This window comes from Ovis canadensis, chromosome 13 (genome assembly GCF_042477335.2).
Source record: "Ovis canadensis isolate MfBH-ARS-UI-01 breed Bighorn chromosome 13, ARS-UI_OviCan_v2, whole genome shotgun sequence".
Lineage (NCBI taxonomy): Eukaryota > Metazoa > Chordata > Mammalia > Artiodactyla > Bovidae > Ovis > Ovis canadensis.
The window spans coordinates 86031403-86055522 of record NC_091257.1 but is presented as its reverse complement, the minus strand read 5'-3'; the positions used below and the strand labels follow the sequence as shown (position 1 = coordinate 86055522).

Sequence of the window (24120 nt, the reverse complement as noted above, 5' to 3'; positions counted from 1 at the left end):
TGAGTCTTTACATCTGTGACAAGTGTGGTCTTACCGAAAGTGAGGGCCTGCTCCAAGGCCGGTCCACAGACCAGCAGAAGCATCCTGTGTGGGCCTGGCAGAAATGTAGACCCTTGAGCCCTACTCCAGATTTACTGAATCTGAATCTGCGTGGACATTTTGACTCGACTGTTAGTACAGACATAGATAACATTCTCGCCACACTCTGAACTAAATGCACTTTCCATCCCTTGCTCATCATCTCTTCTCCTTCTCTGCCTCTCCTCCTCCTCAGGACCAGTATAAATTTGTATACGAGGTGGCGCTGGAATATTTAAGCTCCTTCTAGCCCGACGGCTCGGGGAACCTGCCAGAGTCCAGAGGCTGCTGCGGCCAAGCCCTCTTTCTGTGAACGGCAGTGACTGGGCTCAGGGGCAGCACCCTGCCCGACTCCAAGGAGAAGACTGGCGACCCTGTGGTCCACGGCGGGCTGGCACCTTCCCAGGGTCTCCGGGTGCCGTGGAGGCGGTTACCCCGACAGGCCCCAGCGTCTTTTGCAGAAGTGCACCCAGAGCAAGGCCCGGACTTTTCAGCGCCCAGACCTCTTGCTTTTGCCCTTTCCAGTCTGTGACTCTCACGGCAAGCCGGCTGTGCAGGTGCAGGGGGATGTGACTGGGCCTGTGGGGTCACCGCGCTGCTGCCCCCATCATCTCCTCCCGGGACCCCTCGCATCAGACACCCGCCGGTCTGGATCACTGGGACCGCGGGATGCTCCCGAGTGCACAGCAGAGGCCCCTACCCTCCCGCCTCACCTGCATGGAGCTTAGCCCAGCGCCATTCTGTACCCCTCCCCCAGCCCGGGGCCTTGACCTTCTGCCACTCACCGGCCAGCCCCCGGTGTCCGTGGCTGTCCGGGATCCAGGTTTTCTTGGCTTGCCTGTACTCGGTGGGGCAGGGTGGGACTGCAGGAGCCTGGCTGCCTTCCTCTGGACTGCCTCCCGGGGCAGGGCTCCGGCTGGCCCTGTGTGTCCTGGGAGGTGACTCCTTGGGGAGGGACGAACAAGATTGATGATTTTCCAAAGTGTATGTGAAAAGAAACTTTCTTTTGGAGGGTGTAAAGTCTTAGTCTCTGATGTCAAAAACTGGTGGGGAGGGAAGTTCGGTTGTGTAGCTGTAAGACCAATCTCCTGGGCCTGTTATCTCCCTAGCAAGGTCCCCAAGAGGTCCCCCCACCCAGGGGCAGCACAGCGGCAAAGCAAGGGGAGTTTCGTTTGGGGCTGACAGAGGAGCATACCCCAGAGCTTTGAATTTGAATGCCTGCCTAGAGCAACCCAGCTGCCATCTCAGAAAAGGTCACTGTGGACCCAATGATACCCTGGTTTAAAACAGACCTCGGGGATCAGGCCTGGGGATCTTGCCCAAAGTGTGGGTCAGTCGATGACAGGGAGCCGACTTTGACTAAACATCTATTATATGCCAGACTTGGCACGTTCTTGGACCCCACCCCCACCCCACCCCAGGAGCTGTTCACCTGTGATCACCCTGATTTTACAACTAAAGACACTGAGGCATCTTCCTCAGGTTTCCAAAAGGCAGATCATAGGGTGAGACCTGTACTGTCAGCCTTTCATAGCCAAGCAATTATTTTATGGAGGGAAAATAAGGCCAGAAACTTCTGATCAGCGAACTCCACAAATGGCAGTCTAGTTTTTTCTGATGCCCGTGTTTCTGGGAAGCTCAGTTTCAGATGTATTTTAGTAACTCATTCCCGGCTCCCCAGGACAGCTAGTCACATCTCATACCCTGGCCAGTGAAAACCGCTCCCTGGGCCCTCAGGCCGTGAGGTCTGTGAGCCAGGGACACTGTCTACCTGGGTCTCTAGCTGGTGCTCTGGTACAGTACCTGGCAGCCCGGGGTGGCCTGGGATCCAGGACGTGCCATCCTGGAAGCTGGTCTGGCCCCAGACGGGGCGTGAGGAGCACAGGTTTCCCTCAGAGCTTACTGTATCCTGGGGAAACAGAACCTAAATGCAGCATCAAGTGTTATTCGAGCCTCACAGCAGGGCTTTCTAGAGGAGGTGACATCCCTTCCACCACCGGGTAGAACAACCAAGAGAAGGAAATTCAGGCCAAGAGAACAGAACGTGTGCAAAGACACAGAGGTGTGCAGAATCCTTGGGGGTGGGAGAGAGGGCAGGAGGCGAGCCCAGTCGGAGCAGAGCCTGGCTGCGCTGGGGCAGGAGACAAGCCAGCGGGGAGGGAGCGGCGAGCCCCACCCGCAGGGCGGACTTGGCGCCTGTGGGCAGCAGGGGCCCGGGAGCTCTGAGTGGCGCGCTCAGCCCGGTGGTGAGGAGGCCCCCTCTGGGGCCAGTGGGGCTGCCTCTCTTCCTTTCATCAGACACTGTGAACACATTCCCTTAAGCGTACACTTTTTAATATCACATCTATTTGTCTGTCTGCTCATCGTCTGTTGCTGGAACAAAATACACAGTACTTTCAAAGGCCCAGCTTCTGTGAAGAAATCAGGATCTCTGCTACGTCACAGAGCAGGGGACCAAGCCAGACCCCGGGGCCCCGAGGACGGGACACGGCAGGAGCTCACAGAAGCTGCGCCTACTGGCATGGGCTCTGGGACTGTCTTGAAGCCCAGGGACCCCCGACTAGATCAGGAAAGAAGCCCCGTCCCAAGCCTGCTCTTCCCTTTCATGGCTGTGCCCTGGCCCCAGGCCCCCACCCCACTGGGCCTGCCGGCCCACTGGCTCCAGCCTGCTGCTCCAGCCAGCCTTCCCCAGCCTTCCAGAAGCCTGTAGCACAGGAAGTCAGCCTGCTCCATACTTCTCCCTCAGATCCGGGGCTCATCTGTGCAAAACAGGAGCCGGGGAGGGGGCTGGTCTCCAATACAAATAAGCCCTAGGATTGATTCTGCTCAGGAGGGGGTGAAATTGCTGGCAGATGAAATGACAGTGGCTTCTATCATTTCAAATGGTAGGAATTTAGAATGTGACTTCGGGGAGAAGGAAACTTGTGAAAAGCACAAAGCCTCGTGGTTCTCACCTCCTGGATGTGGACCCTGTTTGGAGAAGATGGAAGGAATTAACGAGCAGCCAGGAACTGTCCCATCTGCATGCATGTCTGGCCTACACATCTTCAAGTTGTATCCTAGCTGTAACCTAACTCGTTGTCCTCTCCTCCTTTCTGGTGTGAAGGTCCTGGGGCCAGGGGCTCTGAGCCTCCAGATGGTCACAGCGTGCCTCCCTTTGTGGGAATGGGAGGCATCATCTTGCTTTTCCATCTTCTCTTTGGATGGAGCCCAAGTCACGGCCTGCCTGCTGGGTATCACCCATCCTGTGCAACCAGCAGACCCTGTGCTGGAAACTAATGTGAGCTCACCCAGTTCTCCCAACACCCCTAAGACGTGCTTTCAACTGTCCCCACTTTACAGATGAGGAGACTGAGGGGAGAAATCACTTATCCCCCAGCATTCCACCACAGCTAGTAAAGGAGGGAGCCAGGGTTTAAATTGGTTCTTTTAACTTCAAAGACAGTCTCTTTCCACTACTGTGTCTCAGATTTTCCCATGACAGGGTGCAGGGGGTGGGAGGGACCCTTAAGAGCCAAGACTGGAGTGAAGCAGGCCCAGTGGATCTTGCAAAACCCAAAGCAGACAACAATAAGCTCAAAACTCCTTCAGTTTCATGTTTGACAATTCACATAGTATTTGCATTCTTCGCTAATTTAGCCTGATTTGACAAGAGTATATCAGTATTTTTTTAACCACATGTGCCTGATCCCTCATGTGGCTTTGCCCCCCTCCGCTCACTACGATGGCTCTAGGGAGTGACCGCCCAGTCTGAGAGGCACAGTGCCTGGCCATACTGCTCCCTCCTAAAGCCGATGCCAGACTCAAGCTCAAGTCCAGCTCACCTACCCCCTGGCTCACCACCTGCCCCTGGTGTGGGGATTCCCTGACCTCACTGTTCATGGGCTGACCTCAGGTCTCCTTCAGTTGCATACTAGAAAAAAGAAACCTTTGACATCTACTATAATTACACAGACATGCCCATCTGGAATGGCAAAGGCTGAGCCCTTAAAACCCTAAAGGTAAAGGAGAAGATGACGCTGTCCTTCTCAGCAGACTCCTGAATCCTGGGGCCTCTAGAAGGTGGTGCCCTCCGTCCACATGGAGTCGCATGATTGCTAATCTGGCCCAACCTAAGGACACACTTCAGACGAGGGGCAGGAAGCCTCCCCGTCCACAGACTCAATGGGGTGTCATACAGGGCGCTGGAGGGGGTGCCACCAGGAAGCGCAGTTTACTATGGCACAGTCTCTCCCTTGGTGAGACGTGGGGTTATGGTAGAAAGAGCTCAGTCTTCAGTTCTAATCTAGCCCAGTCATTTCCTGGCTTTAGAATGTTGAACCAACTAATCAGTGGGAAAAGATGTGGAAAGAGAAGCCTCGGACAGGCAGAAGTAGGCAGATTTGGGGATCTTTGGGTAGGAAAACAGGAAGGCAAAGCCAAGACATTAGGACCCAACAGGAATCCTCAAAACCAAGAATGCATAGGGTCTACTGGGCAAAGTGGTCACCTCTGTGACACAGTAGAACAGGGAATAGGGAGGGACTGGGCAGAACCACTTGGAACAAGGATGTTGCTTTAGAACATGTCTCTCTCTGGGAGAAAAGATGATTAATTCTCCCTGTGACTGATCAATTGTGTTCACTCATCACTGGGTCCCCGCTGTAAGCTAGCTCTTTGGTGTATGCCCTTACCGTGATCCACATTTCCTCATGACAGTGTGAATACCTGTTGTGTGCAGAGGGGTCAGTCTAGCAAGGATGCTGCAGACAGAAGTGAGGCACAGGGAGGAGCAAACAGGAGCATATCAGGTCATCTTTGCAGGAATATGCCCAGCCCAGATCCAGTGACACGGAAGGAGATGGTAGTTCCCCTGAACCTCATTGCCTTAGAACAGGATGAAGAAAACCACCTTCCTTTAGCCTGCATCTGGCCTCTCCTGGGGCATCAGCAGCAAGCTGAGTCAGGAGTAATGCCCTGGAAAACACGGGAGAGCCCAAGGGTAAGATGAGCTCAGTGCTAATCCTGAACCATAAAGCCAACACACTGTGCTGGGCCAAGATCCCTGGGGGTGGATGGTCAACCGAAGCCGCGGGGAGGAAGATGAGACATGAGTCTCATGGATGGCCCTGACTTGCCTTCCCCCCTGTCATCTAGCTAGTCTGAGCTCCTTCTCAACCAGTGATGCCAGCTCCAAATCACAGCCAGACAAGACAGGGAAGTGAGCAATGCGAATCCAGCTGGAGGGAACCAGCTGAGACTCAGCCTTGCTTCTAGGTCCCCATGCAAGTGTTCCATGTTGGAGTTGTCCACAAAGACGCTCCTTGCAGTGATAAAATGCAAGCCGTGGCTTCATCTAGCCAGGATCTGCCTTTGAGGAACAGGAAGGAGAGACTTCAGTGGCAGAGAGCAGAGGGGGCTCCAGTGTCTCAAAACAGTGGATATGATCCTCAGAAGCACAGAGAGATGTCTAAGCCATATCTGCGCACTTGGTGCACTCTTCTTGTTTCCTGGGGACTAGAGGTAGGTTTTTGTGCGACTCTGGCTGGTGTACGATACTTGCATAGAGACCATCCCTCCCACCTACCTCCAGGAGACGTGGGAAGGGTCAGAGGAGCCACATGCACTCCCTCAAATCCACCCATGAGAGGTCCCAAGACGCAGAGTCAGCGCCCACAATGGGAGACCACAGACTTCACACCCTAGTTATTGAGATTGAGGTAGTCACTGAGGCTGACGCAAAGGTGTAGGGCTCAGAATGGACATACTATAGGAAAAGGCTGCTGGGGCTGGGTTACCGTGAACTTCCACAGGTGTCTAAGAGCTGTTCTGAGCAGTGGAATTTGGACCCTGGTTCTTGGTAGAAATGCCCAGAGAATGACAGTCTGGGATCCTTGGAGTGTTGGAAGGATGCTATCGGCATGAAGGCCTGGAGCTCAAGGTAATTAATTTATGGTTCCTTGGTGGGTGGGATGCTTAGAATCAGAGGAGGAAAGGGAATATGAAGCAACCTGTCAAAATTGCAAAATTGAGTTTCTGTACACTTACTTCAGTGCCTTTGCACTTGTGAATATAAACCAGTGGGCCCGCTTTGCGATGGTGCCCCCATCTCTCCTGTGGAAGAGTAATGGTGTAAGGCGTTCTTCGGACCAAAGCTTCCAGGGCAGTCTGAAGGCTCAGAGGGACAGAGGGGTGACTTCCCAGGTCAGATCAGACTTCTGACAGGTCAGGCAGAATACCAGTGCCCACACCCTCCACAGGCCTGCAGATAAATCCTCATGGTCACTCCCGTGAGTGGAACCAGGACCAATGGGTGAAACTTCAGAGCTCTAAGAGAGGACTTGCCATCTGCCAGAGAAGCTGAGCTGCCCCATCTTAGCAGCTGTCCAGCAAAAGCCAGATGTCCTTTTAAAGGGAAGGAGCAGCTTTGCTGAGATGGCCTTTAGGTTTCTTCCCCCCAGATGAGTGAGATGCTACAGAGCTGGGACCTTGCTGGAACGCCTTCCTTCCTGCAGAGCACAAAGCCAAACAGGTTGTGCTCACTTATGTGAGCTAAAGCCCCCAGTCCCCTGCTGCCCCCCCCACACCACACGGGCCGAGAGGCTGCTCTGGCCACACATCCAGGCTGGGTATGACCAAAGAGAGTATGCCCAGAGAGAGCAGCTGCTGTGCCACAGAGCCCATGCCCACCAAGATCTCCGATGAGACCAGTCACAGTGTAGACCCACTGCCCCACAGGGCCATCACTGACAGCAGAATCAGTAAAGGTCCGAGCAGGACCCAGAGCAGGGCTTTGCGTACCATACACCTTAACGCCAGAGGTGACGTCTACACCCCTCCCCATACCTGAGACCTGCTAGAGCGGACTGCAAAAGCAAAAGCACAGTGGCTCATCCCCAGTACATCCATTTCATTGCCAGACAGACCCTGAACTAGCCCAGGCTACCCCACACTGGCGATCAGACTTGAAAGCACTTTCTACCTTCCCTTCCACCCTACATCTCACCAGCCAATGAAAGGCAGAGATTCGGGGCATCTGCCATTGCCTTGGCTACTGGACACCATCGTAGCCCTAGAAGGCCCATCACGGGGTTTCCATCAACTCCAGGGAGACGGACGTTTCCACGTCCACTGGGCGCATGACACCGCATGAGACCGAAGTCTCCACACTGTCGGCAGCCTCCTCCGTGAGTCCCAGCGGCCTGCACTTGTACAGTTTGGGTGTTTGATAGATAAAGCACGTATGAGAAGAGAAAACAAAATAAATCAACTTAAAAAAAAAAAAAGCCAGCACTGTACTGTCAATGTTTTTTTTTGTTGTTTTTTTTCCTTTCCAATTCTAGCTTAAAAAAGCAGAAGGTAAATAATGTCAGGTCAATGAATATCAGATATATTTTTTGACTGTACATTACAGTGAAGTGTAATCTTTTTACACCTGCAAGTCCATCTTATTTATTCTTGTAAATGTTCCCTGACGATGTTTGTAATATGGCTGTGTTGAGAATCTATACAATAAAGCTGTGACCCTGAGATTCATGTTTTCCTAACATCTTCGCACTGGTGTCTTCCTGAGGTTGGGTGGGATAAGACAGAGACTAGTTGAAGGAAGAGGAGGAAAAAAGCCTATTATGGACGAGATTTTTTTTTCCAATTAAAAAATTTTAGGCCACGCCCTATGGAATGTGGGATCTTAGTTCCAAACCGGGGACTGAACCCATGCCCTCCGCCCTGGGGGTGTGGAGTCTTAACCGCTGGAACACCAGGGGCATCCCTAGACTGGATTTCTTCAGGTTCATTTAACTGTCGCATCAGTGACGCAGGAAATGTGTCTTATCCCTTACTTTCAGATGAGAATAGTTGAGGTTCATGGGTATTAAGGGATTTTCCATGATTGCATACTTCACCATAAAAGAGTTGGGTCTTAAATAGATTTTCTCAAGTGGAATCCACAGAATGCTGGCATCAGAATCACACTGGAAGTCTGTTCAACAGACAAATGAAGACCATACAGAATCACAGTTTCAGGAACTGAGTACTAACAAGCCGCCTGAATGTATCAGCTAGCTATTGCTGCGTAACATACCACCCAAAACTCGGTGACAGTCTTTCATGGTTGTTGACTGCGGTCTGAGCTAGGCTGAGCTCAGCTAGTCTCTGCTGGCCCACTCATATGTCCGCCAAGGGCTCTGCTCGGGGCCAGCTTGCCCAGGCCACCCTGGCTGGTGCATATCTGCTCCTCATGCCTCTCACCCTCCTCCTGGGACCAGCAAGCTAGCCTCAGTGTACGCTTCTCCTGGTGACAGCAGGAACACGACAGGGCAAGTCCGCACACCAATTTGTTCTGAGTCATGTCTGTAACACCCCATTCAGCAACACTGGCTGCATGGCACACTCAGAATCAAGAAGCAGGGAAAGATGCCCCATCTCTTAACACAGACCTCACTTCTCAATGCTGCAATAAATGTGGAGATTAGGTCCCAAACTGTTGGTGCCAGGTGCATGCTTTAACCCTGTCATCATCTCAAGAGTGTGGTCCACAGACCACCCACATCAGTTCACCCGAGAAACCTCTGAACATGTGGAATCTGACTGAGTAGGTCCAGGATGGGCCCCAGGAATCTGCCTGCTTAGCAAGTGCCCCAGGTGATTGTAACGCATGCTGAAGCTGGGCAAGCATCGTCAATATACTCTCAGAAGGGGACAAGACGAATCAGATCCCAAACTAGAGTGTGAGACTGCCAGCCTCTGACACACGTGATGCAGTGCTCTCTGCTTTCCAGGTGAGCAGAAGGAAGACCTGCAACCAACCTCTTGTTACTGGCTGGTCCCCCAGTTCTCTGTATGTATCCAGACATAAGCACAAGGGGCGCATGAGCCATAGGGCCAGAGCCCCGGTTCACTTTGTTCTTGCTCAGTCTTAGGGAGCCTGGCAAGAGTTCTCCAATCTAAGGGGCCTCTATGCAGTATCCACCTGGCTAGCCAGAGCCTGGAGAACATGTGCTTCCCAGCTCAAGTCCTGAGAGGGGAACCCAGTGGCCAGCCAGCTAGTAATCCTTGTCCCCTTTGTCCTTGGTCATGCTAACCTCATTTATTCTACCTACTGTATGTATTCTTTTGCCAGAAAATGTAATAGCTGATACTGGGAAAATTAAATTAGAAAGAAGGGGGGGAAAAAATCTCACATATCTCCTAATAAAACTACTGTGAGGCATATCATTTTCCCTCAAAATGGAAATGCCTTTTAAAGAGTTATTATAAAAGTAGCATATACTCCCTTGAAAGAATTCAATATCAAGTTGTTTGAAGCATGAGGTTAAAGCTACCACTTCTCAAAGGTACTTGTTAATATTTTTTGCCATTCCAGACCTTTCTATACATATATAAATGTACATAAATTTTCTATATAAAAGGCATCTATATATATATGGAAATGTATATATATAAATTCTGAGACAGGCTTCTTTTCACTTAACACCATGCTGTGGTCAAATTTCCATGGAAATATGCTTAAATACCCTTATCTTTTTCTACACCTTTCCAGGACTCCTGAACATTCGGGCATGTCAAGACTCAGGTGCTCTATTCCAAAGCACAGGGAACTGTACTCAGTACTCTGGTGGCTTAAATGGGAAGGAAATCCAAGAAAGAGGGGATATGTGTACACATACAGCTGATTCCCTTTGCCTCACAGCAGAAACTAACACGAGTTTGTAAGGTAACTAAACTCCAGTAAAAATAAAACAATTTTAAAAAGACTCAGGCACTCTCACAGTGATGCTTTTGGATCCCCAGGGACACCCACCCCGTGTGCACCAATCCTGGAGATGGGCCAGAGGGACACAATTCTCTTTGCATGTCGGTTGGAGGCCTGACCAGGCCTTCCTGTCTGGTTAGACCTAGAGTTCACATCAAATCTCGGAGCACTTTAGTCAGACTCTGACGGGAGCTCTGATTCAACCTAAGATCTTCCTCTAATTCCAAGGGTTCACGCCTCTGGTCAGAACTCCAGGGGACCTAGAAGGCCTCAGACCTTCTAGGCGTGAGGCCACCAAGATGCCACGCGAGAGGCAGGAGGGGGCATTTGCTTTTCTTTGGCAGGGCTTGGAACAGGGGAGCATGGAGAACAGAACCAGGAGAAATGCAAAAGAAGCCAGCAAGATCCAGGAAGGAAGCCACTTCCGGTTAATTTTAGAAGAATTCTGACCACTTAATCTTTAGGAAGCGCAGCTCCACGAGGATTTGGTCTAAGTAGCTTTGTCTTGAATTCCAGCGACGGGACTGAACCTGAAATCACCAATCCTCCATGCAGCAGGGATATAGCACCCACACAGAAGACACCCACACAGTGAAAGTCTGGAGATAGAGAGGGGCAGAGGAAAATAAAGGAAAGAAATTAACAGACTCTGAGGTGAATTTCAGTTTTCACAGTCCATGGATTAGGCCTTGGAATGAAGTTGAACTAGTTACTCAAGGACATTTGGAGTATGGATGGATAGGCAAGCATAAAGAGAAATATAGATGCATAGGCAGAAAAAAATATATATATATATACAAGTGAATGAAAGGCTATATCGGTTATTAACAATATTTCTCATTCCAGGGGACATAGGTGAATTTTGTTCTTGATGACTTTCTGTATTTTCTAAATTCGATATTAAGAAAACAAACTCTATAAAAAGGTGAGGCCAGAAGAACATAGAAAAATGAAAGCAGGACAGATGAGATGATGCTGAGGTTGAAACCATACCCCAAAGACTGCCATACAGCTGGAGCAAGAGGTTCAAAAACTCGGCACTGCCTGTCTACCCAAGAGGGAGAACACAGTCAATCAACTCAGTGTCCAAAGGGGAAAAACGAACCAGTTGCTCAGCATAAACAAAGTGTTTCTGCTACAGGGGCTGAGGTTATTTTTTCCAGGGATCCCCCTAATAAAGAATGGCTTCAAACAACATCCTTAGCAAAATGCAGCATGGCTCCCTCCCTGAAAGCTGATGGTGCCATGCCACAGAACAACTCAGTGAAAACCCTTTCCTGGAGGACCAAACCGAAGGGGCCCAGGCACATGGTTCTCCACAAGATACAGGTCTGCAGAATCTGGGGCATTACATGGCTTGAGCATCACACACTGCTCTCCTCTCTGAGTGTCTGCAAGCTAGAGACTCTTATTCCAGACAATAACAAGCAAAGATACCATCTCGGCTGTTAGCTGAATTTGGATGCAGGCTTTATATGAGCCAGCTGAGCCAGGAAGAAGACTCCAATCTCCTTTTGAATGATGAGAACCCTAATGACTCTATGTGCCTCAGCAGAATGTGAATCCATCTCCCAAAAGGGTGGGCAGGGCAGGATGAAGAAGCCACCCTCCTTTCAGGTTATAATCATGGCTGACTCCATCTCAGGAGTCCCCAGCTTCCAGGATCTAGGGCCTGATGATCTGAGGGGGAACTGATACAAGAATAACAGAAATAAAGTGCACAATGCACGTAATGCACTTAAAACATCCCCAAACCATCCCCTGCCCTGGTCCATGGGAAAACTGTCTTCCAGGAAACCTGTCCCTGAAGCCAAGAGGATTGGAGACCACTGCTCACACTACCCTCCTCTAAAAGATCTGCAGATACACAGTAAATGCTGGAAGCCTGGCCCTAAGCCAAGTCTGAGAGGCAGACACGAGGAACTAAAATGAAGATCATCATCAGTGGATGGTATTGAAACGTCCTCCTAGATGTAAAGAAGCATCAGAGAAGAGGAAGTGGTTCACCCCTTGAGATGGTCTGCACTCAGAACACTGGTCAGTCGTCCATGTCTATCTCCTGCGAGATGAAATGACATTACAAGAGACCTCCATAGAAGGGAGAATGGCAGGGAGAGACGTGCAGAAAAGCATCTGAGGATTTTAGCCTCCACACTCTCATCTGTTCAGAGCGCCCCAAAGCCAGGCTGGAGAGGAGGGAGCTCATTGTCTGCTGAGTACCTACGAGACCAGGTGAAGCAGACACCTGCTGTGTCATTTCAAATACGTTCAACTCCACCTCTTTCCTCCTATGTGGCTGTGATAAGCATTTCCAATCAGACCTGCAGGTCTCACTTGGGAGCAGCCCACAGTGACAGCAAGTCTCAGATAGCCTCCGCACTTCTCAATTCCTGCCCCACTGTTTCTGGCACTGTCCTCTGAGACGCCCACAGGAACCCACTCAGTACTCAGGGCCACCCAGAAATGCGGGGTAGCCACTTTTGACCAACAGGAGACTGGAGACAAAAACTTCCTCCTTTCGCTCTATTTTAGGTCACTTTTCAGATGGCCCAGAACAAGCAACCTTGCCCTCCGTCCTTGGATGTCCACCCCTAACCTCACTGCTCCTGGGAATCATACTTTTGTATCAAACTTTGCAGGCTTTCTGTTTCCGGGAACACTAACTGAAAAACTGGGCTTAAGCTGTGTACACAGCACTCCGTCCTCCAGCTGTGAGTCTGGGATGGGCCCCTGCCAATACGCAGAGAGGGTTGCCAACCGTGAAGCTTTTTTGATCCAGGGACAAAAATGGACTTGTTGTAAAGTGATTTATATGGGAGAGGCTCTGCTCATGTACTAGGACCATCCTATGTGATGTGATGTTAATTTTCTACTGAGATTTAGGAAAAGGCGTTCTGCCATCTCATATTTTTGTTGAAAATAGCTTGCCCAGTGGACGATAAGGCCCACGAGCGGCCCCCTAAGGGCCCTACTGTGAGCACAGTGGTGGGTGGTTGACCAGTGGGATGGGGTAGGACATGGATGGGGGACCCATGCCCACAGTCGGGAGCCCACAGCTACACTGACTCTCAGCCTTGGCAGCACGTGAGTCCTGAAAAACTGCAGAGGCAGTGAGCTCCTAATAGCAAACGTGTTCCAGGGAAAGATGGGGGAGGGGGATGTTCCAGACAATGCTAAATGCAGATATGAACCCCTTCAGGGCGCTGAATCCCCCCTGTGCTGAGATCCCCAGCTCTGTCTAAGCCTCCGCCCTGCAAGACGGTCAGATTTCTGAACTAGCAGGGAAAAAAACAAAACAGTAAATCTCACTTTCCTTTCCTTCCCCCTTGTCCCTTCTACCGTGCTCTCCGGCGCTCCTAGCTCTGAGCAGCTCAGAACTCCCCTTGTGAGGATGAGCAAACAGGAGAACACCAGACACGTGAAAAGATGCAAAGAGTTCAAAGCAGAAGTGCTTACTTTGAGGGATGAGAGAAAGTGCCTGCCTATGAAGTCAAGTCCCTGCCAGGAAAAGGAAGACATTTTACAGCAAATACAAATGCAGAAAAACACTGGATTTGATAACTGACTCCAAGAAAATTAATTTTTTTGTTGCTGTATCCCACAAAACAAATTGCTGATAACTTTAATCAAGATAAAATGCAAATACTCAAAATAAGGAAATAGCAAAGGGATATAGGAGCCAATGAGGAAATTATATAGCATTGTGAAGGGATACTCTGAATAACTCTGGCTAGTAAATTTTAAATTTTTGATCAAGTGGATCATTTTGGAAATGTATGAACATTAACAAAAGTGGCTCAAGAAATAGAAAATCTGAGTAGACCAATTAATTATCACAGGAAAAAATATAAAAGTTGATATTTATTTCCTAAAAGACACGAGAACAGATAATTTGGTAAGTGAATTTGATCAAACTTTTCAACAAAAAAATAATTCTTATGTTGTGTGTACTATTCCAGAAGAAGGCAAAAAAGGAAAAAATAACACAGACATCAAATCTGAAAGAGCACACGTATATTCCTAAAACCTCTAGAATGGTCACATTTATAAATACAAATATTTTTACTTAATATTATATATAACAGTTATCCTGCTTTTCAAAAATTACATATCATATCCAAGTGGCCTATATACCAGGAAATCAAGGATAACTCAGTATTAGAAAGCCTGTAGGTTAGAAGGCACAAGACATATAGTCACCTTAATAAAGACTGAAAAAGCACTGACAAAATTTAACATCAATTTCTGATTAAACATAATAGTCTCCATAAGCTGGTTATTGTAGGGCACTTTGTGGGCATAAAAAGTTAAAACCATGACTAGCAGACATTACTCGAATTCACCCATATCTACTTCTCCATTCCATCCCGGCATAAAGAAGAGTTATACCTTCCTGTCCCCCTTGAAATTAGTGGGACTATTTCACAAGTCCTGGCCAATAAACTTGAGCAGAAACGATGTGTATCAATTCTATGCCAAAGTATTTCATTGCTGGTGAGAGAGCCTACGAGTCTTCTTCCCTTCCCTCGTCAGTCCAGGAGATCTTGTATTCCAGATGGTGCAGTCACAGGACGGGGAAGCCCCCATCAGCCTGGGTCACTGAGTTACCACATGGAGGGCAACGGCACCTGGGAACCACCTGGAGCTGCAGAACTCTGGGAACTTAGCTACTGAGTGTTTGGAGTTCTGTATTATCACAGCATGCCTAATATAACTAGCCCATGTCTTATATAATAGAGACAATTAAGTATGTTTCCATTCAAGTCATCCATGCCTCTATCACTGCTATTACTTAATACTTTCAGCTAATGTCAATGCAGCTAATGCAATGAGGGAAGAAAAGAAAAGGAGAGGCTGCTGTACTGGTCACCACTGCACTGTAACAAACTGACACAAAACAATCATTTTCGGGGTCAGAAATCCAGGGAGGGGTCATCTGGCCATTCCTGCTGAGGGTGATTACAGTCAGATGTTGACTAGGGCTGGAGTCATCTTTAAGCCTTGACTGGGCTGAATGTCCTGGATAGCTCAAGAACATGGCTGCTATTGACGCTGCACATTGACTGGGAGGTCAGTTGGGCTATCAACTATCGTGTCTACGTGTGACCTCTCCAGCATGGTGGTCTCAAGGTATCCAGACTCATTACGTGACCCCTGCCTTCACCCAGAATGAGAGTTCCACTAGATTCTGTAGAAACTGAGTGACCTTTGCTGACATGGCCTTCTAACTTACAAAGTGTCATTTCTGTTGGATTCTGTTGGTTGTAGGGGATTCACTGAGGTCAGCCCTGATTTAAAGGAAGAGGACATACACTCATCCTCTATAAAGGACTGCTAAAGAATGTGCATGCATGCTTTTAAATTGCCACAATTACTTTGAATGATGATTCAAAATTATCACAATCAATTTTACATGCCTAGTAACCCCAAGCTTATTAAGCATAATAAGGATAAGGGGCATGACCAAGATAGCAAAGTAGAAAGGACCCTGAACTCACCTCCTGCCATGAGCACACCAAATTCCAACTACTTATTCAGCAACTATCTTTGAGAACAACCTGAAGGCTAACAGAAAGATTTCCCACAGCTAAAGATATAAAGAAAGAGTTGAGTAGGAGAGGCAGAGAGGCAACACAGTCATGACCTACACCCTCCAGGTTGGAGACCCACCAACAGAAGGAATGTCACAGCTGCAGAAGTCCTCCCCAAGGGTTGAGGGGTCTGACTCCACATCAGGCTTCCCAGCCCAGGAGACCTGCAGCAGGAAGATGAGCTCCCAGAATATCTGACTTTGACATCCAACAGGGAGACCCCGAGGGCTACTGGAAACAGAGACCTCACTCTTCAAGGGCACACACAGAACCTCACACACTCCGGGTCCCAGTGCCGAGGCTGTAGTTTGAAGAGTCTGGGTCAGACCCACCTGTTGACAGAGGTGGAAGCAACTGGGACTCCTCCTGGGGACAGAGACACTAGTGGAGGCCATTCTGGGGTGCTCCTTCTTCTGTGATGACACCAGCACTGGCAAGGGTCATTTTGGAATTTTCCTTCTGGCCTGATATCACCAGGGACTTACCCCCAGCAGGCTGACGCTAGCCCCGAGGCCCTCAGGCAGTGCACCCGGCCACATGGGGACCCAGCCCCACCCAACAGCAGGTCAGCACCAGCCCCGGGACTCTGCACAGGCATCCTACTGTGCCATCTGACAATGCCCCATCCACCACACAAGGCTGGACCTCTGGATCACTGGGGTGGGGGCAGCCCCCTCTACCAGTGACCTGCAGTTGTCAGCCCCACCACAACAGAAGGACCGTGCAGCCCACACAAGAGGTGCCCCTAGAGCACACAGCTTTGGCATGCTCTACCGGAGGGGAGTGTGCTACCAGCCCTCACAGAACAGCTCCTACATAAAGTCACTTCTGCAAGACCAAGAAACTAAGTGACCTACCAAAGACACAGAAACAAACACAGAGAATTAGGCAAAGTGAGGAGACAGAGTAGTATGTTCCAAATTAAGGAACAAGACACAATCTCAGAGAAAGAACTAAATAAACAGGAGATAAGCAATCTGCCCAATAAAGTTTCAAGGTAATGATTATAAAGAGGCTTACTGAGCTCAGGAAAGAACAGATGAACACAGAGCAAACTTGCACAAAGAATCAGAAAATATAAAGAAGAACAAGACAGGGAATTCCCTGGTGGTCCAGGGGTTGGGACTCAGTACTTTCACTGCCAGGGCCCAGGTTCAATCCCTTGTCAGGGAACTAAGATCATGCCAGCCATGTGGCATAGCCAGGAGAAAAAAAAGTAGAAGAAGACAAAAATGACGATGACAGATAAAAGACACAATAATTGAAATTTAAAAAAAATACACTAGAGGGAATCAGCAGTAGACTCAATCACACTGGGGAATTGATCAACAATCTGGAAGACAAAGCACCAGCAATTACCTAATCTTAACAGAAAATAGCAAAAAGAAATGAGGATAGCTAAGAGATAGCTCTAACACAATATCAAGCATACTAACATTCACATTATAGGATCCCAGAAGAAGAGAGAGAAAGGGGCAGAGAACTTATTTAAACAAATACTAGCTGAAAAATTCCCTAACCTGGAGAAGGATACAAACATCTAGTCCCAAGAAGTGCAGAATGCCCCAAATAAAATGAATCCAAAAAGTCCACACTAAGACACATTATCATTAAAATGGAAAAAATAAAAATAAGAAGAAAATCTTAGAAGCAGCAGGAAAAAAGCAACTACTTGCATATAAGAGAAATCCCGAAAGGCTATCAGCCAGCTTTTCAGAAGAAATTCTGCAGGCCAGAAAGGAGCGGCAGATTATATGCAAAGTGATGAAAGAAAAAAATGCCTACAACAAAGACTATCTGGCAAGGTTATCATTTAGATTTGAAGAAGAGGTACAGAGCTGTAAGGAAAATCAAAAGCTAAAAGAGTTAAGCACCACTTAAGTGACTTCACAAGAAATGTTTCATAAACTTCTCTAAGCAGAAAAGGCCACAACTCAAAATACAAAAACTGAAAATTATGAAAGGAAAATGTCTCACTGGCAAAGGCGAACATGCAGTAAAAGGATATCAGCCACTTACAAAGCGACGGTGAAGCCCGGGAGCCTCGCACTCCTCGAGGCTCCAGGGAAGTGGATGGGCCCCAGGGCAGCCCGCGGCAGCAGAGAGGCCAAGAGCCATCCACTCCTGGGCATCCCCCAGCGTCAATCAGCTCCAGCCAACAACTCCAGCAGGGCCTTTGCCCAGGCCCCGGGGGGCACGAGGACCAACACCCAGCAGGTGATGAAGGTTCACCTGCTCAAGAGAACCAGCAGAGGGACAACTAGGGCTCTGGGCATGTCCTCTGGCTACTTGGAGCCACTGAAGGGCATGTCCCTGCTAGTCAGAGCCAGACAAAATGTGATCCACCAGCGAAGGGTATGGCAACCTACTTCAGTATTCTTGCCTTGAGAACCCCATGAATAGCATGAAAAGGTAAAAAGATATGACACTGAGAGATGAGCCTCCCAGGTTGGTAGGTGTCCCATATGCTGCTGGGGAAGAGCAGAGAATAGCTCCAGAAAGAATGAAGAGACTGAGCCACAGTAGAGGGGACGCCCAGTTGTAGATATGTCTGCTGGGGGAAGTACAGTCCAATGCTGCAAAGAACAAAATTGTATACAAACCTGGAATGTTAGGTCCATGAATTAAGGTAAATTCAGGTCAGTTCAGTTGATCAGTCATGTCCGACTCTTTGCGGCCCCATGAATCACAGCATGCCAGGCCTCCCTGTCCATCACCAACTCCTGGAGTTCACTCAGACTCACATCCATCGAGTCAGTGATGCCATCCAGCCATCTTATCCTCGGTCGTCCCCTTCTCCTCCTGCCCCCAATCCCTCCCAGCATCAGAGTCTTTTCCAATGAGTCAACTCTTAGCATGAGGTGGCCAAAGTACTGGAGTTTCAGCTTTAGCATCATTCCTTCCGAAGAACATCAGGACCGATTTCCTGTAGAATGGACTGGTTGGATCTCCTTGCAGTCCAAGGAACTCTCAAGAGTCTTCTCCAATACCACAGTTCAAAAGCATCAATTCTTCAATGCTCAGCCTTCTTCACAGTTCAACTCTCACATCTATACGTGACACAGGAAAAACCATAGCCTTGACTAGACGGACCTTTGTTGGCAAAGTAATGTCTCTGCTTTTGAATATGCTATCTAGGTTGGTCATAACTTTCATTCCAAGGAGTAAGCGTCTTTTAATTTCATGGCTTCAGTCACCATCTGCAGTGATTTTGGAGCCCCCCGCCCAAAATAAATAAATAAATAAATAAATAAATAAATAAATAAACAAAGTCTGACACTGTTTCCACTGTTTCCCCAACAATTTGCCATGAAGTGATGGGACCAGATGCCATGATCTTCGTTTTCTGAATGTTGAGCTTTAGGCCAACTTTTTCACTCCCCTCTTTCACTTTCATCAAGAGGCTTTTTAGCTCCTCTTCATTTTCTGCCATAAGGGTGGTGTCATCTGCATTTCAGAGGTTATTGATATTTCTCCTGGCAATCTTGATTCCAGCTTCTGCTTCATCCAGCCCAGAGTTTCTCATGATGTACTCTGCATATAGGTTAAATAAGCAGGGTGACAATATACAGCCTTGACGGACTCCTTTTCCTATTTGGAACCAGTCTGTTGTTCTATGTCCAGTTCTAACTGTTGCTTCCTGACCTGCATATAGGTTTCTCAAGAGGCAGGTCAGGTGGTCTGGTATTCCCATCTCTTTCAGAATTTTCCACAGTTTATTGTGATCCACACAAAGGCTTCGGCATAGTCAATAAAGCAGAAATAGATGTTTTTCTGGAACTCTCTTGCTTTTTCCATGATCCAGCTGATGTTGGCAATTTGATCTGGTTTCTCTGCCTTTTCTAAAACCAGCTTGAACATCTGGTAGTTCACGGTTCACATATTGCTGAAGCCTGGCTTGGAGAATTTTGAGCATTACTTTATTAGCATGTGAGATGAGTGCAATTGTGCGGTAGTTTGAGCATTCTTTTGCATGTCTTTCTTTGGGATTGGAATGAAAACTGACCTTTTCCAGTCCTGTGGCCACTGCTGAATTTCCAGATTTGCTGGCATATTGAGTGCAGCACTTTCACAGCATCATCTTTCAGGATTTGAAATAGCTCAACTGGAATTCCATCACCTCCACTAGCTTTGTTTGTAGTGATGCTTTCTAAGGCCCACTTGACTTCACATTCCAGGATGTCTGGCTCTAGATGAGTGATCACACCATCGTGATTATCTGGGTCGTGAAGATCTTTTTTGTACAGTTCTTCTGTGTATTCTTGCCACCTCTTAATATCTTCTGCTTCTGTTAGGTCCACACCATTACTGTCCTTTATCAAGCCCATCTTTGCATGACATGTTCCCTTGGTATCTCTGATTTTCTTGAAGAGATCTCTAGTCTTTCCCCTTTTGTTGTTTTCCTCTATTTCTTTGCATCGATCACTGAGGAAGGCTGTATCTCTCCTTGCTATTCTTTGGAACTCTGCATTCAGATGCTTATATCTTTCCTTTTCACTTCTCTTCTTTTCAGAGCTATTTGTAAGGCCTTCCCAGACAGCCATTTTGCTTTTTTGAGTTTCTTTTTCTTGGGGATGGTCTTGATCCCTGTCTCCTGTACAATGTCACAAACCTCTGTCCATAGCTCATCAGGAACTCTGTCTATCAGATCTAGTCCCTTAAATCTATTTCTCACTTCTACTGTATAATCATAAGGGATTTGATTTAGGTCATACCTGAATGGTCTAGTGGTTTTCCCTACTTTCTTCAATTTCAGTCTGAATTTGGCAATATTGGATGTGGTCAAACAGGAGATGGCAAGACTGAATATCGACATTTTAGAGATCAGTGAACTAAAATGGATGGGAATGAGTGAATTTAATTCAGATGACCCTTATATCTATGGCTGTGGGCAAGAATCCTTTAGAAGAAATGGAGTAGCCCTCATAGTCAACAGAAGAGTTTGAAATGCAGTACTTGGGTACAATCTCAAAAACAACAGCATGATCTCAGTTGGTTTCCAAGGCAAACCATTTAATATCATAGTAATTCAAATCCATGCCCCAACCAGTAATGCTGAAGAAGCTGAAGCTGAACATTTATATGAAGACCTACAACACATTCTAGAATTATCACCAAAAAAGACATCCTTTTCATCACAGAGGACTGGAATGCAAAAGTATGAAGTCAAGAGACATCAGGTGTAACAGGCAAGTTTGGCCTTGGAGTCCAAAATGAAGCAGGGCAAAGGCTAATAGAGTTTTTGCCAAGAGAAAGCACTAGTCATAGCAAACACCCTCTTCCAACAACACAAGAGATGACTCTACACATGGACATCACCAGATAGTCAATACCAAAATCAGACTGAATATATTCTTTATAGCTGAAGATGAAGAAGCTTATACAGTTAGCAAAAACAAGATCTGGCTCAGACCATCAGCTCCTTACTGCAAAATTCAGACTTAAGAAAGTAGGGGAAAACCACTAGGTCAATCAGTTCAGTTCAGTCACTCAGTCATGTCCAACTCTTCGTGACCCCACGGACTGTAGTACGCCAGGCTTCCCTGTCCATCATCAACTCCCGGAACTTACTCAAACTCATGTCCATTGAGTCAGTGATGCCATCCAACCATCTCATCCTCTCTTGTCTCCTTCTCCTCCTGCCTTCAATCTTTCCCAGCATCAGGGTCTTTTCAGATGAGTCAACTCTTCGCATGAGGCGGCCAAAGTATTGGAATTTCACCTTCAGCATCAGTCCTTCCAATGAATATTCAGGACAGATTTCCTTTAGGATGGACCGATTGGATCTCCTTGCAGTCCAAGGGACTCTCAAGAGTCTTCTCCAACACCAGAGCTCAAAAGCATCAATTCTTTGGTGCTCAGCTTTCATTACAGTCCAACTCTCACATCCATACATGACTACTGGAAAACCCAAAGCTTTGAATAGATGGTACTATGCTGGCAACATAATGTCTCTGCTTTTTAATATGCTGTCTAGGTTGGTCATAACTTTTCTTCCAAGGAGCAAGCGTCTTTTAATTCCATGGCTGCGATCACCATCTGCAGTGATTTGGGGGCGCAGAAAAGTAAAGTCTGTCACTGTTTCCATTGTTTTCCCATCTATTTGCCATGAAGTGATGGGACCAGATGCCACGATCTTAGTTTTCTGAATGTTGAGCTTTAAGCCAACTTTTTCACTCTTCTCTTTCACTTTCATCAAGAGGTTCTTTAGTTCTTCTTCGCTTTCTGCCATAAGTGTGTGTCATCTGCATATCTGAGGTTATTGCTATGTCTCCCAGCAATCTTGATTCCAGCACTTCTCATGATGTACTATGCATATAAGTTAAATAAGCAGGGTGACAATATACATCAAATCCCCTATGATTATACAGTGGAGGTGACAAATAGATACAAGGGATTAGATCTGGTAGACACAATGTCTGAAGAACTATGGACAGAGGTTTTTAACACTGTGCAGGAGGTGGTGACCAAAACCATCCCCAAGGAAAACAAATGAAAAAATGCAAAGTGGTTGTCTGAGAAGGCCTCACAAATAGCTGAGAAAAGAAGAGAAGCAAAAGGCGAAAGAGAAAGATATACCTAACTGAATGCAGAGTTCCAGAGAATAGCAAGGAAAGAAAGGAAAGCATTATTAAGTAAACAATTTAAAGAAAAAGAGAAAAACAACAGGATGGGAAAGTCAAGAGATCACTTCAAGAAAATTAGAGATACCAAGGGAACATTTCATGCAAAGACAGGCACAAGAAAGGACAGAAACAGTATGATCTTAACAGTAGCAAAAGAGATTACAAAGAAATGGCAAGAATACAAAGAACTGCACAAAAAAGTTCTTAATGACCTGGATAACCATGATGGTGTGGTCACTCACCTAGAGCCAGATACCCTGAAATGTGAAGGCAAGTGGGACTTAGGAAGCATTACTACAAACAAAGCTAGTAGAGGTGATGGAATTCCAGCTGAACTATTTCAAATCCTAAAATATGGTGCTGTTGAAGTGTCGCACTTAATATGCGAGCAAATTTGGAAAACTCAACACTGGCCACAGGACTGGAAAAGGTTAGTTTTCATTTCAATCCCAAAGAAAGGCAATGCCAAAGAATGCTCAAACTACCTCACAACTGCGTTACCTCACATGCTAGCAAGGTAATGCTCAAAACCCTTCAAGCTAGGCTTCAACAGTATGTGAACTGAGCACTTTCAGATGTACAAGCTAGATTTAGAAAAGGCAGAGGAATCAGAGGCAAAAAGGCAACAACCAATTTGTTGAAATCAAATTGCCAACAAGCTGGATCATAGAAAAAGCAGGGAAAATCCAGAAAAACATCTACTTCTGCTTCATTGGCTACACTAAAGCCTTTGATTGTGTGAATTACAACAAACTGTGGAAAATACTTAAAGATATGGAAATACCAGACCACCTCACCCCCCTCCTGAGAAACCTGTATGCAGGTCAAGAAGCAACAGTTAGAATCAGACATGGAACAGTGGACTAGTTCAAAATTGGGAATGGAGTATATCAAGGCTGTATGTTGTCACCCTGCTTATTTAACTTACATGCAGAGCATATCATGCAAAATGTCAGGCTTGATGAATCACAAGCTGGAATCAAGATTGCCAGGAGAAACAGCAATAACCTCAGGTATGCAGTTGACACCACCCTAATGGCAGAAAGTGAAGAGAAACTAAAGAGTCTCTTGATGAAGGTGAAAGAAGAGAGTGAAAAACCTGGCTCAAAACTAAGATCATGGCATCTGGTCCCATAACTTCATGGCAAATACATGGGAAAACAATGGAAACAGTGACAGACTTTTTATTTTCTTGGGCTCCAATATCACTGTGGATGGTGACTGCAACCACAAAATTAAAAGATGCTTGCTCCTTGAAAGAAAAGCTATGACAAACCTAGACAGCATATTAAAAAGCAGAGACTCATGTTGCCAACAAAGGTCCATATATCAAAGCTATGGTTTTTCCAGTAGTCATGTACAGATGTATTAGGTGGACCATAAAGAAGGCTAAGCACCGAAGAATTGATGCCTTCAAGCTGTGGTGCTGTAGAAGACTCTTGAGTCCCTTGGACAGAAAGGAAATGAAACTAGTCAATCCTAAAGGAAATCAACCCTGAATACTCATTGGAAGGACTGATGCTGAAGCTGAAACTCCAATACTTTGGTACCTGATACAAAGAGCCAACTCATTGGAGAAGACCCTGATGTTGGGAAAGATTGAGGGCAGGAGAAGGAGACAACAGAGGATGAGATGGTTGGATGGCATCATTGACTCAACAGACATGAGCTTGAGCAAACTCTGGGAGATCGTAAAGGACAGGGAATCCTGGCTTTCATGGACAGTGAAGTTCATGGGGTGGTAAAGAGTGACTGAGCAAAAAACAACACAACTGAGCTACTGAACAACAACAAGAAAAGTTAAAAAACAAACTAGTAAAATCATCTATATCCATAGTAAGTAGTTAAGGGATACACAAAACAAAAAAAAGTTATATATGTAAAAAACATCCAATGTGAGGAAGAATGTTCAAAATGAAGGTTTATCAGAAGTGCTTAAACATAAGAAATCAACATAAAATTATCATGTACCTCATATATATGGTTACATGTATCAACAAGAAAGTATAACAATTGCAAACATAATACCCTGTGTAAGAATATGTAAATATGTAAAGAAAATGTTAACAAACTGGGGGGAAACTGACAGTAA

At 46.9% G+C, this 24120-nt stretch overlaps 1 protein-coding gene across 8 annotated transcripts in view; it reads left to right on the top strand.

The window, feature by feature from the left end:
* PTPRT (protein tyrosine phosphatase receptor type T) overlaps nucleotides 1-1098 on the top strand; it is a 1160687-nt gene extending 1159589 nt beyond the window's left edge. For all 8 annotated transcript variants that reach the window (XM_069548590.1, XM_069548586.1, XM_069548589.1 and 5 more), the window contains one exon: nucleotides 275-1098. In XM_069548590.1, the coding sequence (XP_069404691.1) occupies nucleotides 275-328 (54 nt within the window). In that variant the 3' untranslated portion in view covers nucleotides 329-1098. The remainder of the gene's footprint in view (nucleotides 1-274) is intronic.
* The last annotated feature ends 23022 nt before the right edge of the window (nucleotides 1099-24120 follow it).